General features: G+C 36.6%; 2 protein-coding genes across 2 annotated transcripts in view; one reads left to right on the forward strand and one right to left on the reverse strand.

The window, feature by feature from the left end:
* GNAZ (G protein subunit alpha z) overlaps nucleotides 1-8,391 on the reverse strand; it is a 48,006-nt gene extending 39,615 nt beyond the window's left edge. The window contains exon 1 of the mRNA XM_075041672.1: nucleotides 7,669-8,391. Coding sequence (XP_074897773.1) covers nucleotides 7,669-8,391 — 723 coding nt within the window. The remainder of the gene's footprint in view (nucleotides 1-7,668) is intronic.
* RSPH14 (radial spoke head 14 homolog) overlaps nucleotides 1-16,626 on the forward strand; it is a 103,714-nt gene that overhangs the window by 51,503 nt on the left and 35,585 nt on the right. The gene's annotated exons all lie outside the window — the stretch shown is intronic.

Genomic DNA, 16,626 nt, shown 5'->3' on the forward strand with positions numbered 1-16,626 from the left:
TATCATCTTTCAGGCATTTGTCGTAGAGGGATTTGAGCAATCCCCTGCAGTTACCTAAATACTCTGGGAAATGTAGTCATCTAATTCAGACGCAAGTCTGATGACCAACATTAGATACCAAAGTAAATGAATACTATTCAGTAGATCCATTGCACTAATGCTGCAGTAATACAGCATTACTTTCATGCCATATTTTTCCAGAACAGGTTGAAGTCTTCCTGTTGTTGTCTCTCCAAATTTCTTTGAATTAAGCCCACTGCTCTACAGTAATAAAAATAGTTATTTGTCTTCAGGTTTAAATACAGGTTTGTCTTAGGAATTAGTCTATCAACATTAAATAGATAAGCCTCACAGCAAAACTTCTCAGGTTTTTAGAATCCGATACTGGCACCTTCATCCAATCAAACCATGTCATTAGAATGAGTATATTTTTTATATTCCACAGCGTAGCACGTTATCATATTTGTGAACTTTTTTTTTTTTTTTTGCAATTAAAGGAAGTAATTCAGTAAACAAACAGCCAGAATAGTTTGCATATAAAGTTACTGTTAGTATCTGAAGTTACATGGAATATAAAGTTTGGGGTATGGCAACAAGTCCAAAATATAGAAAATTACTGTCCCGTGTGTTCTACATGTTGATATGCATATCATAAGCATACAATTACAGTGAACAATGTAACCAAAAATAAATCTTCAGACTTTAAATAATATCTAGGAAAAAGAATTGCAAATTGGGAGTTGATTGATTTTTTTTTTTTAATGTATATTAATTATTTTACAGATATTTATGTATTTGAGAAGATATACGCTTAGATACAAGTCTTCAGGCTAGAATCTTGATATATTACTATATAAAATTAAATTTTGGTAAAGGAATGTATACATTTCTTTCTTAAGTGAAAAAAGGCAAGGCTAGAATTTCATTTGCAGTGCTGAAAGTTTACACACATGAATGCTGAAGTCATCTAGGCTTTGCTCCCACACAAAGTTTGCTATGAAACATCTTGAAATGGAAAGGCTTCATAAAAAAATGAGGGCACCTGAATGGTTTAGGTCAATCTTTTTCTCAGATTCCCAAGAGACTTAGTTTGTCAGAAAGATGTTTGCTGACATGTTTTTTTACCGCTGATAATAAAAGGTGCTAAAAGCGCTATGTATAACGTGTATCACAATTTCCCCTCTGTCCTGACTGTTGTTATTAGTATTGCAGGAAAACAGCTGCATGCCAGAAAGGAGTTTTAATACAATGTACTCTCAAAAAGCTGAAGTATCAGGAAAGGTAAATAAGTTCCTTAAGTATTTGGCTTCAGAAAAAAAAAAAAAGAAATAAAAGAAAAGAAAAAAAGGAAAAGAAAAAAAGTGTAATATTTTGTTTACTTGATAAAAAATTTCCTGGCAGAAACAAGATTTCTGTTCAAAATTCATACAATTAGCATATGACAGAGGGCTTTCCAGGTAAATTATTATTACATAATTGAGAGGTTCCATTATGACCCCAATGATTTCTTTTGCATGAGGCCTACTGCAGTCTGAACTGTTTGCTGCAGTATTTTGTCTTTTTCATCTGCATCTTCCTTTTAACAAGGTGCTATACTAAAAAAATAGCTTCAAAAAAAGCCTAAAGTTTCATTTTTCCATTCACTTGCAATGGCTGTAAGAAAGACATAAAAATTATCTAAACCTAAGTTACCTGCAAGTAGTTTTCCTTTTACATTCATATTTACAAAATTATTGAACTAGTATCCTTTTTAGAAAAAGCAGATGTGTACAACCTTTACCTGGTATCTCCTGCACCATGTGAATCTGTTACAGCTACTGACCTCAGGAATTCTCAATCATACACTCATGTTTAACTCATTTCATTATTTACTTTGTTATTGTATCTTTGAAGAATCTTTCTAATGGTCTAGAACCCTGTTGCAGCAATGCACTGTAGAAGAAAATTGAAAACTATCCATCAGAATGTATAGCAGGTATGAAACACAGAACTGAAATGCATACAGATGGACAGATGAGGAGACTTCCAAAGAAACTGCAAGACTCCTTTTCAGGGTGAGAAGCAGGAGTACTAACATGAGAGAGTACAGATTATTTTACATTCTCTAGCATACGTTAATTTAAGGAGAAATTTAAATAAAGATGAGACACTTGGATATTAACAGAGAACTCCTAAGTGCAGGATGCAACACGTAAGAAGGCAAAAAAAAAAAAAAAAATCACTTGATAACTTAATATTATCAAGGCCAGAGATTACATCTTAATATGTAATAAAAGATAGAATGGGTCAATCAGCTGCTTAAGGACCATGAAAACTAAGACAAGTAATTTATTTGATATAATAGAAAAGAAATCAGCATGGGGATATAAAAACCTAAGGCAACCTCCTCAGAGTGCTGGTCAGGAATAATAATCTTATAATAAATCAATAGCATTCCAAAAATATTGTACAAACCAATTTTGCAGCTGCGTCAAAAGAAGACACAGCTGTTACCTAGTTGAGTTATACTAACTAGGTATGGTGCATGGAAAGATACAACTATATTTTTTACATGTTAGGTAGCAAGAACCACATAAGACATTGTGGAAATGAAAACAGACACAGATGACACTTGCGGATAACACCAGATAAGCAGAAAAAATATTGTTATAGAGAGCAACAGAGGAAAGTGCACAAGCTGGAGGAAAAAAAAAAGTGAAGAATTACAGTTTTCACTATCTTGCTCTTTAGTAAGCAGCTAAACTGATCACATATGTTGAACAGACAAGTCAAAACATTGGTTTGGCCAGATCTACAAACTGTTGACTCAGGTGATTTTGTCTCTGCAAGTGGCGTTACCCAGAATAAAGTATAGCAGGAGAAAGACAAAAGCCCCAGAAAAATTCTGTCTTCCTTTCCTCTCATTTGTTTCCAGGCAGTATAAAGATTAATTTGTCTCAAAATTACACACAAAGGAAAAATTGTCCAGGCAACTGATAGTTCAGGCATTACTTTTACTTTTGTTCTCCTTTCTGCATACTACAATAACCTTGCCCTGAACAGACTTCATGAGTTAGCTATATTCAGGACCTATCAGTATGCAGAACTACCTTTTTTTTTTCCCTCAATTTTTACCATATTTGTCAATCATTATTTTAACACATCTTCAATAAAGACAAAGCTCATGCATAGCATTTATCCACTTCTGTCAACAGGAAGCACAGAAGTTATCATATTCATATAGATCATTTGCTCACCTTCCACAGTTTATAAGTCAGCCACATTCTTACACGCTCTGTCAAGTAGTAAGTTATGTTTAGCAGTGGACTAGTTTTATTTAACAGTTGTCTTCACCATAGATACTACACCAGGAAGCATTTTAGACTCGGCAACACTATTATTTGTAGGGCTTTCTTTGTGGGCGGCAGTCTCAGCATTGCAGCTCAAGTGATCTACCAACGTAGGTACTTCTCACAGTTTAGCTCTTGGAGCTCTTTAACACTGTATCATGTATTCAGCACACCTGGAACATGCCATCTCTACGCAGCAAAATTATGGATGTATGTTTGGATAAAGCATAACAGCCAAAGAAGGATGAGCCAAAAGTAACCTGTTCTTTATGATTATAGTCAGGTTCCCCCTTAAATGCTATTAGTGTCCCTCTCCTTTTTGCGGCACAAGTAGGAGTTTCAGGAAGATGACTGTTCTCACATACTTCAGCTGTGTTCTGATTTCTCTGCAGATCACAAAAAATGTGTCTGCAGAATTTAACATTATAGATGGGCAAATATTTGGACAGTGGTTACATACACATGGAATCTGAGGGATGATAAAAATCTGAATTTCACTGTTGAGTAGCCTTTATAAGCAGTAGCGCCAAGGAACATCAGACTGTAGAAAAGGAATAAAAAGAGATCATAGGACATTAGCCCTCCAGGCTGTAAAATACTATGTAAAAGTGGGCTTCAATGTCGCTCTGAAATAACCCAGACACTTACTTTATGTGATTCTAGATATTAGGATAAAAATCAACATCCATAAGGATTTTTCAGAGTATATTGATCTTTTTCCCTTTGAGCTAGTTCTTTTTGATTTTTAAATCCGAAGAACAAGGCAGGAAAAGCCTAAAGAATACAAGAAACCAACTAACTCCTAGTCAGGGTCTAAATATAAGTAAGATATGATTTTCCTACCATCTCTGAAAATTAAGAGAAAGAATTAGGGGCAATGTTTCTTTCATGTCAAGGAGGTTACTAAACAAAAATCAGATATAGAAATCTGTTACAATAGGAAGGCACTAATGCCAAGACAAGAATCTCCAGATATTGAAGCATAAGTCCACGTGTAGGACAGTGAATGGTAATCAGTTAGTGTAGTACAGAGAAGACAATGGAAGTGCAGTGGATAAGCTGTAAAAATCACCACAGAAGATAAGAATAGGGAAATATATATATGATACACTATACGAACAAAAAAGGGCCAACTCCAACACTGCCGACAAGGATTATTGGAAATATCATACCTTTGCAAAAATCATTTAAGAGGGAATTTGATACTCATAGAATAGCCTCAGACACATGGAGTCAATGATAGAAGCATGACAGAAAGGATTAGACAAACTTGACAAAGCTACTAAAAATTAGGTAACAATCTTTTTTTTTTTCCTCTTAAAATAAATTTCTCTGGTCTGATATTTCTCATGACCTACTATAATTGCTTCTCAAACTTGTCACTTAGCTGCCTTCTAATAAGAAAAATCTTTGTAAAAGATTTAGTACTCATAATGCGTATTCCATTTGCAGTAAAATTCAAGTATTTCTGAAAAGTTTTTTCAAAATTCATAGGTGAATGTTCTTGACCATAAGTTTTTTTCCCTTGAAGAATCATAGAAAGTGCACACAAAAGGGATTCAACCATATAAGGCAAGCTTGTAAATCAAAGGGAATATTTTTGGAAATTATTTTATAGTCTTGGTTGAAACCTAAGTATAATTGCTTCTCAAACTTACCACTTGGCTCCCTTCTAATAAGAAAAATCTTGGTAAAGCAACTGTATTAGCAACCAAAAATACTGGCAAAGGAATTAAAAGTACAAATGACTTGAAATAATCTCACATCACTATACCAATAATGATAAGAGATTGTATAAAGTGATAAGTAAAGAACCCGTTTCCTGCATGCATGGGATGTGAAGGGAATAGTTTCACTTATTTTCTTTAGTGATGATCTAGTCTTACGCTGTTTGGTAGGGAAGGAGTTGGTTGCAGAACCCAGAACTTGAACAGACAAGACTTTACTGAGAGGTATGGCAGTAAAAACAAACAAGCAAACAAAAAGCCAAGGGTGAGATTTCTGGGAAGTATTGCTCCACAGGTTTTGTCTGATAATTGTTTCTTTTTGGTCTGTCCATTTTTCATATGGCTTGGAAGGAAATACTAGCATCTTCCTCCAGTGCTACCTCAGTGACCTCTCTCAACTTCTGATACAAACTCTGGAAAAATATGTCAGAAGTATCACCTATGGAATTCTTTTCTTTAACCACTTCCATCTCATGGAGTTCCCCCACCTCGATTGCTATAAGTTCCTATCACCAGACCAGTGGCATCCTCTAGGTCACTTGACAATTTTTTAATCTGTACCATGATTCTATGATAAGTGATATTATACAAACAGCAGACTAGACAGAAGGCACTGAAGTCATTTCAGGTACTGATATAGTTCACCTTGCCTCAGGGATCTGGTGAATGGCATGTGTTATATAAAATATGCATAATTTTGGGAAGGCTTTCACATTTAGCCATTAAAGCATTGCAGTTATTCCAGTCATTATCAAAACCATGACCATGTATTTGGCATCTTTAAAGAGCCCAGGAGCTCTTGATAAACAATTTTTAATGAAAAAAACAGGTATGCAACTATGTTGACATTACACAAGTCCAGTACAAAATAAACAACAGTGAAGAAGGTCACAGCTGGCCCCCCGTCCAGGACAGGGGAGTGGAGCTTTTCAGGATAGAGAAAATTCACCACAGGGAGATGTGCACTGTGACAGACATCTTATGTAGGCCTCCAGTACTCCCTTCCACTGAGTCTGTTTGTGGAGGAAATTCTCCTTTCTCCCAACCTGTTCCCCCACTTTACCATTTCAGAAAAGTCTATATGAACTGGTAATCAGTTGTGAGATTTTTCAGGGGTTCCTTGAAATTATTATTTTAGGGCAAAAAGGGAAAAGGAAACAGCTGTATACAAAGTGGTGTCACACCCATACAAGCACTAGAGGATGTCACACAAATGATACAGCTTTTACACATACATGTGTAGTATACTACATTTGATTTAAGATACTCTGTAAAGAAACTTTAATATAGATGTATTACACATAAATGGGGGCCAGGGTATCTGATAAAGAACAACAGTTAAGGCTGATTAATAATCCTCTTCCATAGAGGACTGCCAAAACCAGATTGTTAGACATGGCTGAAAGATCCCCTTCTGTAAACTTGCTGTAATCCAGTTAGATTTGAAACTGTATAAAAAAACTTCTTGGAACAATTTCCTCCCCAACAACACTTACGTAATGCACCTGCTGAAAAGAACAGGGATTCTGGTGTTCTGGACTACTCCAGGAACTGATATTGGTGAACAAGCTTTCAAAAGTGTAAAACAACTGAAGATGTGTAAAGGAGTGCAAAAGAAGTAGAAGCATTTTAAGGTTAGCTTTCAGATTTTACAATACAGATTTTAATTCTTCCTGAAAGGCAGCTGTTCTCAAATATAAATACAGCATGTTTAGGAACCGCTAGATGATGGAATCATTATGTGTTCCTACCCACAAACTTCCATCTCTTAAGCATCATGTTTTACAAGGTTGTCAAAAAAATAAGTTCAAATGAAACCCTATAAAGGTTAACTCAGGCAACCTGAATGCAACAGCAAACACATAGTTGCATAGGCATTAAGCATTCATATGTTTTTCCATAGCTACTGTATTTCCGTGCTGTGAAAACCAGAAGCTAATAGCATTAAAGGGAATTAAACAGGAATAGTTATACATTGGACAATGCAAATCAGCCATGTGAACAAAAACAGTCAAAGAAAATTTTAAAGTCCCATACTAATTAAAAACCATTTGATTATTTTTTTAAATCCATCTCAAATTCCAATTGAAAATCCTGGGAAAAAAATGGGGAGAAAACTGTTACTTATTACTATTTTTGCTTCAAAATTTCCCAGGACTTGCAAAACACGGTGTCCAAATTAACCATCCCTGTACAGCAGGATGTCACTACTGTCTACCTGTTAAAGTGGTTTGGAGTAACACTTAACAAGGTAAACATTTAGCAAAAAGGCACACACACACACACAAAAAAAAAAAAGAAAACCAAACAAACAAAAAACCAAACCACCAAACCTGCTGTGATGTGAAGAGCACCTCCATTTCCCGAAAGTAACATTACATAAATAAATAAATAAATCTGTCCAGTGGGGAAAACTATCCAAATAAAGGAATCATAGTTTCTGGCTTTTTACTACAGATTGGGAGTAAGAGGAAGGAAATCACATTTGGGGCTGGGAACTCAGGGATTACTGCCTTGGGAGCGTAGGGAGATGGGGGAGAAAAAAAGGCCAAACACTGGGGAGGGGGAAAGGAAGAGAAGGAAAGAGAATGAGGAATGGAAGGTGCACTTACTGTTTGGTTATCTTCATACAGCTTCAAGTCATACCCACTCAGCTCCACACAGAAAATTATTGCTGTAACCCCCTCGAAACAGTGGATCCATTTTTTGCGTTCAGATCTCTGTCCACCCACATCCACCATTTTGAAAGTCAGCTCTTTGAAGGTGAACTTATTTTCTACAATCCCTGTGGTCATGTCCCGAGAACGCAGAATATCTTCCACTGTAGGGATGTAGTCCAGTGCTGCAATCCTTTCTAGGTCATTTAAGTAGTATGCAGCATTATCCTCTAGGTGGTACTCATTGGAGCGGCAAAAGCACTCCTGCACACCAGGGTCTGCCCAGAGCCGTTTCATGACTCCCAGAAGCTCAGGGGTAATCTCACCCTTGCTCTCAGCTGGGCCTGTCAGGGCAAAAAGCTGCACAGCATCATATGCTCTGTCAGGATTGTGAAATTCTATCTTAAGGGTGGCTAGAGCCCGAATGATACGTGTGAGAGAATCAATTGCATTATAGATAATTAGAGGTTTGTATTCCTTACAGGCCTCCAGGTTAAAGCCACCACTATGGATGATTTTCATCTGCTTTACAATAGTACTCTTCCCAGAATTGCTGGTACCAAGGAGAAGGAGCTTAATCTCTCTTCGTTGTCGCTGACTTTCAGAGCGCAGGTGGCGGTCAATCCTACGGGACCGCCGCGCTGCCTCTTTCTCCTCAGAGCTTTGCCGACATCCCATGGTATAGCAGGCAGATACAGAAGGGAAAGGCTGGAGATTGTCTCACTCTGCTTGTGTCTCTGAAGAAGATCTGCAGTGTCTTTCAGTTCGCGTGCCAGGTACACCTTGAATGAAAAAAAAAAAATGTCGCTATCCAATACCTGATGGTCCAAGATGCCTGTACCACCTAATTCAGTCCCAGCAGGGGTGCAAACACATGTAGATATGCAACCACAGAAATAGTCTCTTCAGTAGATCTCATGGCACTCCCCTTTCCAGTGCATAAACAGTGGCACATTCCTGTTAATGAAGGGACACTTCCCTTTGCCACAGTTTGGCTACATCCATCAAATACTCTTTTCTGTTCTGCATAATTATGTTGCTGCCTTCTGTCCAAAGGTAAGGAGCTGCACTTTCTGCTTCTCTGCTCTAGCCCTTGTCTTTTAATTGTATTTTCTGGTTGCTGTGGTGATGCTGCTAGATAAAGCTGAAGCTCTTTTCAATGGTGCTGTACTTGTTTTGTTTCTCTTCCCCCACTTCTTCGGCTGATGCAGTTCAGCCCTGTAAATCTGTGCTTTCCACCTGCCAAACAATGAGAAAAGAAATGAATGAAATGAGAGACTCCGCTTCCTTGCTGCAAACCACTCACTTTCTCCTCCTCTTCTAGACTTCTAAACCCTTTATTATCCCAAACAGAAAATACAGATGGAAAAATATGTAAAGAAAAGCAAAAATCTAAAACCCTAGCAAAAACATAGGGACAGCTGAAGCTTGCAGACCTAAGAAAATGTGATTTCTGAACAATAGTAAATCAAATCTCCCTTTCAGCCTTCTGTGTTTTATTATCTAAACCTACATGAAAACAAACAGTGCTGAGCTATGCCCCAATTTCTCCCTCAGCAAGAGCTTATGGCAGTGCTTTTCCTGCACAGTCCTGTTCTGACTGGTTTTCCTGAAGTAGAAAATGAAACAGACTCACAACTACTTTTCCCAGTCTCTCTATTTATATCAATATCTTGTACTCAGACAGATGTCCTCCTGAGTTTTCTTTCATCTTTTCTGTTTGCACTGAACATTTAAATAACTAAATTAGGAAGCAAAAGGAGGTGATTAACTTTGCTTCATGATTTTGTAGAAGGGAGAGTTACTGATCTTTGCAGCATACAGTAACAGATCTTCTTTGCCCCCTGGAGAACAGTACTCTTAAATGTACTACCTGCATCTTGCTTAATCAATAGTGATGCACTGCTACAACAACTTTGTAAGCTTCTTTCCATAGCCAAGCTAAGTGTTATTAAGCCTCCTCTCTTCCATTTTTAATACGGGAAATTCTGAGATGCAGTAAAAGCGTACAGTGACTACAAGGTGAATGTTGTGTACAAAAATCACAGGAAATGCCATCCCAAGCAAGGGCTGACAGCTTTTCAGTGACCATTGGAGCAATTATTCTTTTCCAAATTAGGGGTTAAGCCTGCTAGTTGGAACTCTGCAGAAGGCAACAGCAGGAAGCAGTTACCTCTCACAGAGGGAAAACACATTACTAATAGCTGATTGGTGATAACTTGCCTCTTTTCTAGGAAGGCCTTGCTGCTCCCACTGAGCTCTGAGCACAGTGGGCAGCAGAATCACAGATGTCATGGCTTCCTCGCCGTATGCTGGCCCCAGCTCACTTTGGCACCTATCTTGCTGTCTGTTTACTTGTGTCTAGAGAGTCTTCAGTGAGTATTTTTTCAAACTAAGAAAAAATTCAGAGCTTACTAAAGAAATATAACTTCTACTACATTTTAATAAGACTAAGTCTCCCAGATTCCATTTTCAAAGTTGCCCTAGAAATCTTTGGAAGTTTTTTCTGCACAAACTTGCTAGCATTTCAATGTAGCTGTGACAAAGCATTAAAATACATATTGAAGAGGATGATTCCCCACTACTAGGAGAAGGACAGAATAATCCAAGCCAGATGTTGAACCTCTAGCTTTTGTGAGAAAAGAAACTGAACTACAACTACTTGCAACCTCATGTACTGTACTTTCTCTCTTTCTTAAGCATCACAGCAGAAACTTTAGTGAACAAAGGATATTTCAGCACTCCAAAATAGTAATCTGTAATTAAGTATTTGAAATGGAGCACTGGATTTACCAGTATGTATTTTTCCTTTCCCCATATCACCTATATCATAGGATAAGATTCACTTACATAGATATACAGCAGGATGGGGTGGGTCTCATTCCTACTTAGCCACACTGCTCTGGTTGAAAAATATGCACTGTTTACATGACTTCTATTTTAGTGTGCAACATGTATTTATTAATGCATATACATTTAATAGTACATGTTTTGTACGACACTGTTTTATCGTTGAGAATTTTAACTCTTGGTTTTTGTCTTGCCAAAGTCATTATCAGCCAGGGATTTCAGTGAGATCTTGCTTTACCCTCTCAGTAGCTGTGACTATAGTAGAAGTTAATTATGTCAAATAATAGTTTTAGCTAACCTTTAGATAATGTTAATTGAGATATGGCACAGCATAAAAACTTCAAGGCGGAGGCTTCACAGATACAGATAAGGACAATTACATCAGCTGCAGTACTGAAGAAGGGTTATATGGTTAAAATAAAGAATAAAGCTCAGTTTTTTGAGATTCTTAGCATCTCACATTTACATGAAAAACCATCATTCTTAGAACATTTATTTGGGAGGGTAGAAGGGGGGAAATAAATTATATATCTAGGATTTCATTCCTCAGGTGGTAGAAACAAATGTAATGATCTCAGACTCTTCTGTTTTGCAAGAGGTATTACTATTCTGTTATGTGTATATCCTTTGTCACAGTGGGCTATCCTAATCTTAGTTTCTGTATTTTGTATAGCTTTCTCTCTGAACATGTTTAAAGTCACTTACAGATCTCTTCTAATTTATGATGGGCTGACAAGTGGAAAGGTAGAGTGTATGTGTCTGCTTTGAGACCCAAGTCTGGTATGCATCTCTGGGCTCTACAGTTCTGTAACAGCATCTTGGCATTAGGCAGGTTCTTGCAACACACTGGATCCCTTTTCAGCAGTTTCCAGTACATAGATGTGAAGGTATCTGGGAATGTGAAACGTGCACGTACGGAGGGACAAACAATTACAATCATTGTTAATCCCTTAACATCTCAGAAAAAGGTATAGAGACTAGACAGAGTCAATGGATGACAGTTTTACATATTCATTCCTGAAGCTTCCTGAGATGTTAGCCTGGGACGGTTGAACTTACAATCACTCACTCTTAAATACTTTTACTGATTCTATATTTATCTTGATATCCCTTCCTAACTCTAACCCTGCTTAAGGGAGATACATAGTTGAACTAACGTAGACCTGGATACAATTCATGACTACCAGGATGAGTCAGTATAGGCCAGGATTGGTACCAGTGTATTGAGGAGAGCATTACATTTTAGTCAGAAGAAGGTGAATAGATGTTGCAAACAATTGCAAAATTCCACAACTGGAACTCTGACCACAAAAAAGCGAACACTCAAAAAAACAGTATATGAAGTATACCAATTAAAATGTGCTTTGATATCCCACTCATTCCTGTCTTTCCTTAGACTCCCAGAACACTATTAACATACACATTTTCATAACAGCAGCTTTTTCTCAGTTCTGAAGACCTCCTATACAGTATTTCTACTTCCCCTCTTCTTTCTTGCTCCTATTTAAACCCGCATTCTCACTACACTCTTTAATCTCCATGCTCTAACACCTGCCTGTAAATCCATCCCAAATCCACATGCATGAAATTAATTAACTAGAACAGGACTTCTACAGTAACCGATTCCAGAAACTAACCATGACAATCTTATTCTCAGTTGTTCTAAACTAGTTATCCAATCAGTACAGCAAGTCACCTCTATGTGACAGTTCGGAGTGCTTATCTGTCATCTTAGCATGTATGAACCACAGTGAATGAACAGGCTTGTAATTTAAGCATTTTGGATACCTTAAATTTAAAGATGTCTGAATCCTTTGCCCCAAATGCACTGTGTATTGTTATCACCTGGTTTAAAATTCTACAAAAGAGTCTTAATATCAGCTATATTTATCTTACTTCCCTTTGCACATCAGGACATTAGCACATGAAGAACAGATTAATCAGCAGATAATTAAAATAATAGCATACATATTAATAGAATTGTAATTAGCACAACTTTACTTACTCTAATGCATCAGAGATGTGGAAAGGAAAACCCTCCAAAATGAGGAGTTATACTTTCTTCAAATAATTGGCTTTTTCCAATGGTCATAGAAGATGAAGAATGAGATTTGAGGAAGCTGTTTCTTAATGAGTAACTTCCCAGCCACACAGAGAGAATGAAATTACTGTATTAGATATTAGGCCAATTTCTTATTTTAATTATATAAAAATTAAAGTTGGCTCGTTAATCATGCTTATTCTGACATGTTCAGAACATTTAAAACTGGTTTTCCTTTAAGTCCTCATCAACGGAGGCTTCATTTTCATGTCATTAATAAGATCATTGGTTGAATTTTTGTGACATTTTCTGTGCATCTCTGTGATTAAAGATGAAAAATATTGCAAGAAGCACATATGGTACTCCCTCTCCTCTCTTTATTCAAGCTTCATCCTGAAAAAAAGAGGCTTGCGAGACACCAGAATCAAGAGGATACATACTCCTTCCAAAATGCATCAGTACTTATGATGAATCTGGAGATTTTATGCCCATATAAGATAAGCAGATCTTTTTTAAACTTTATGTTATCAGCCTCAAAAATCGCTTATGACAGTTTGGTAGAAAGACACTTTCAAGAAAAAAATATTCTTTTCAGACAGCCTGTACATTCTGTAGAGTATTTCCTATTGCACATTTCCACAACACATTCAGATGCATTATTCATATCACACGGTGTTTTACATATCAACTATTCTGCTAGCCATTCATTAATATGTTTAACACAGAAAAGGACAGAGTAGCACCTCCTTATTGTAGGGAAGACCAGGAATATGTAAACACTGTGTAAATGAGTTTTACACTACTGAATTTCCATTTTTTTGGCTCCTAGTCACTCCTAATGCATATATTGCAATGATATTTGGATATCACTGTTTCAAGTAGGAATACAATGAGGTGATTATATTATTGCTTTGTAAAGCAGAGTAGTAGATACTATTTCCAAATAGTTCACTACAGCAAAAAAGTTTGATTTATTTAAATAAGTTTGCCCACATAAACTGAAAAGCATCTTCCATGTTCACAGTTGCTACTTTTTAAAGTTCAGAAAAAGAATAACTTTACAAACCATTACGTCACTACGTTTTACTGTCCTGGCTACATAGAGATGAACTTCCTCTCACCAGTTTTACTTTTTGTTCTTGGAACACACTCAGAAAATAAGGCAGTTTAGAATTTGTTATGTTTTTTTTAGGTCAGATTTCATATTAAAAGTGTTTCATGGCTTTAAGTTTCTAATTAGATAAAAGTCTTTACAGTTACTCTAATGGAAAGCCCTATTGCTTCCTTTCACTGTGCATGTTTCTCTCTAAACTTTGTTTAAATAAATTTTATTCTTTGAATGACCAGATTATACTGCATATGTGCATCTAAGCTAATACATCTGCCTTCTCCTGACAATTGAAGCTGCTCAAAATGTTAAGAAAATATATTTGTTTAAATCTGATGATATATATGGGCTATCTTGTCATGACTAATATGGGTAGTTCTTCCCACAAGATAAAATTAACATGCCCCAAATCCTGAGCTAACAGTGATCTATTTCAATTATCAAAGAAGTAATGCTAAAAAGTTCATTCTTGGAGTGGGAAGGATACTTGAGCAAAATTTTGCACTCTTTTATTATATAAATCTGTTGAAGCCCACTTAACTAAGCAGCCTGTTTAGTACTAGCACAAGCTTCTGTCCATACTTTTATAGCCAATAAAACCAGTCATTATTGTTGCTTTCATATCTAGGCTTGCTCTTTGCCCCTACCCATCACTTCTGTCTTGCTCAAACTGATCTGTGTGTTTGTAATCACAAACACTTATCCCTTTTCTCAGCATGTTCCCAAGTAATGGGTGGGGTGAGGAAGGAGAATGACACTACAACACCACAATTCAACTGTAAAAATTTCCCTAAGGAAAGATCCGAGTATTGTCTCTTGTTGCATTAGCTACTGGCGTGTTACCATGGAATGCAGAGTTACAGAATCTGCCTTGAAAGATGTTCGTCCTCCAAGAGTTTATTGAAAGGAACTGGCTCCTAGGCCGAGAATAAAGCCAATGGCTATTGCTATCACAGTCAATATAGAGACTGTGCATACAGTATGCTGCTAACAGCAGGAATTTCAGCTGACATCATAGGCACAAAGCTATATTCTCCCTCAAAGGCAAGTGATACCAGTACCTAATAACATAGCTTCACCACCACCAGCCTGCACACACAGAGCTTTAGGAGCCTAATCTTATTTGGCTCTTTACAGTATTTCCATCCTAGTAGCCAGATGATACATGTAATTTTTCCCCAGTAGTACCTAATTTAAGAAAGTAAAATGACGTTCAAAAGGTTGCAGCAAACTTTCTACAGTAGTTTTAGCTATAATTGCTAGCAATCTTGATTAATAGTGAATAGAATATCAGTCCTGAATTACAGAACATATACTACCAGAGGAAGAAAACAAAACCTTACCCAAGCTCTACTTTCCCAGCTTATTGGTTCTGATTGCTTCTTCTTTCTCTTTACTTATCTGAAAGTTTAGGAGGTTTTAGGAGGTAGTGGACCTGCCTGTTTGAGCACTTACCCATGTAAAAGCAAATGCAAGCAAATCTAGCAAGTAGCAGCACAGCACACATGTAAGACTTAGGAGTGTAAGCTAACCTAATGTACTCAGTTTCTAATGATTACACACATCCACAGAGGATTCCAGTACTTTAACAAAACCTTGTTTTTGCAGGTTTTAACTTTCAATCACTTCTTACACTAATAACAAAAGAGAAAAAGACATGAGGGAGTATGATATATTGGGAAATACCCAAGGCAGTTTACTGAAAAGTCAAGTGTTCTACTAAGCAGGCATCACTTTTTTTTTTCTTTTTTTTTTTTTTAAAGAACTGAGGCTAATAAGGAATGGAGAAATTGGTTCAGATTTTTGAATCCAGGAAAGCAGCCAGAAAGAGTCCCAGACATGCATGCAGTATAAACGCAAGGTTGAAATAATTTCACAGAAGTTAGTTTACTGTTTAATGTATGGTGATTAAAGTGCATTTATTACAAATTCAAGTTGATTTAAAACTGTGGCCACAGACATTATTAACATTCTTTTTAGACAGTCACTGAAATTTGAAAGAAGAGGAAGGAAAAAATCTGTCAACGGAAGAAAAAAAAGACTAGATTAATTTTTTTTCTTAATGCAACCTCTTAGTTGATAGTACAACTTTTTGTTGCAGTTGGCTGACAATATTACCTATGTTGCTGTTTTCCATTGCTTAAAGCCTTGGGAAGGTACTTACATTGAAAATATCTCCATCAGATATCTTTAAATAAATGTCTGGGGAAATTTTTCATGCAAAAAATGGTTTGGGCACTTCTGAACAGAGCGCTTGGGGGGAAAATTGAAATGTTTCATCCACACTAAAAGAAACTGAGAACTTTTCTTTAAAATCCTGCTATACCTTCAAACTTTGAGCCAAGGACATGAAATTCAACAGAAGATGATCTTTATGGTGTGGATGTGCAGTTTAACTTAGAGACTTTGGAAGATTTTAGTTCTAGCTAGAGTAGAGAAAGGTTCCATTTCAAGAAAGCACTTACTAGACAATGGTAATTGGACTTGCTGGTCTAGAGGCTTAGAAGAAGGGAAAAGAAAAGGGAAAGAAAGGATTTTATATTAAGGAAAATCAGAAAAAATCTGTATCCTCTAGAACGCCTGTCTCTCCAGAGCCAGAAGCATAAACCAAAGTTACCAAACCTGACAACTTTCTGTCTGCAACTATTTGTGGAAATCCCTGATATTCCCTCTATCTTTCTACATATAGGGTAACAACCTATTATTGGTGGTTTTCACCCTTTTTATTGAATCTAAGCTTCAGCTTGACAGATGAGCTGTACAGATATCAATATGACCTCTTGTGATAGTATTAAGATTGTTTTGTTTGAAAAAAAAATCATTTGGAAAATTTTAAGATATTTTAGAAAGATATTAAGGATTAATATTCAAATACTCAGAATTTTTATGTACAAGTTATGACAAAACTTTTACT

The sequence above is a fragment of the Buteo buteo genome, chromosome 11 (assembly GCF_964188355.1).
Source record: "Buteo buteo chromosome 11, bButBut1.hap1.1, whole genome shotgun sequence".
Classification (NCBI taxonomy): Eukaryota; Metazoa; Chordata; class Aves; order Accipitriformes; family Accipitridae; genus Buteo; species Buteo buteo.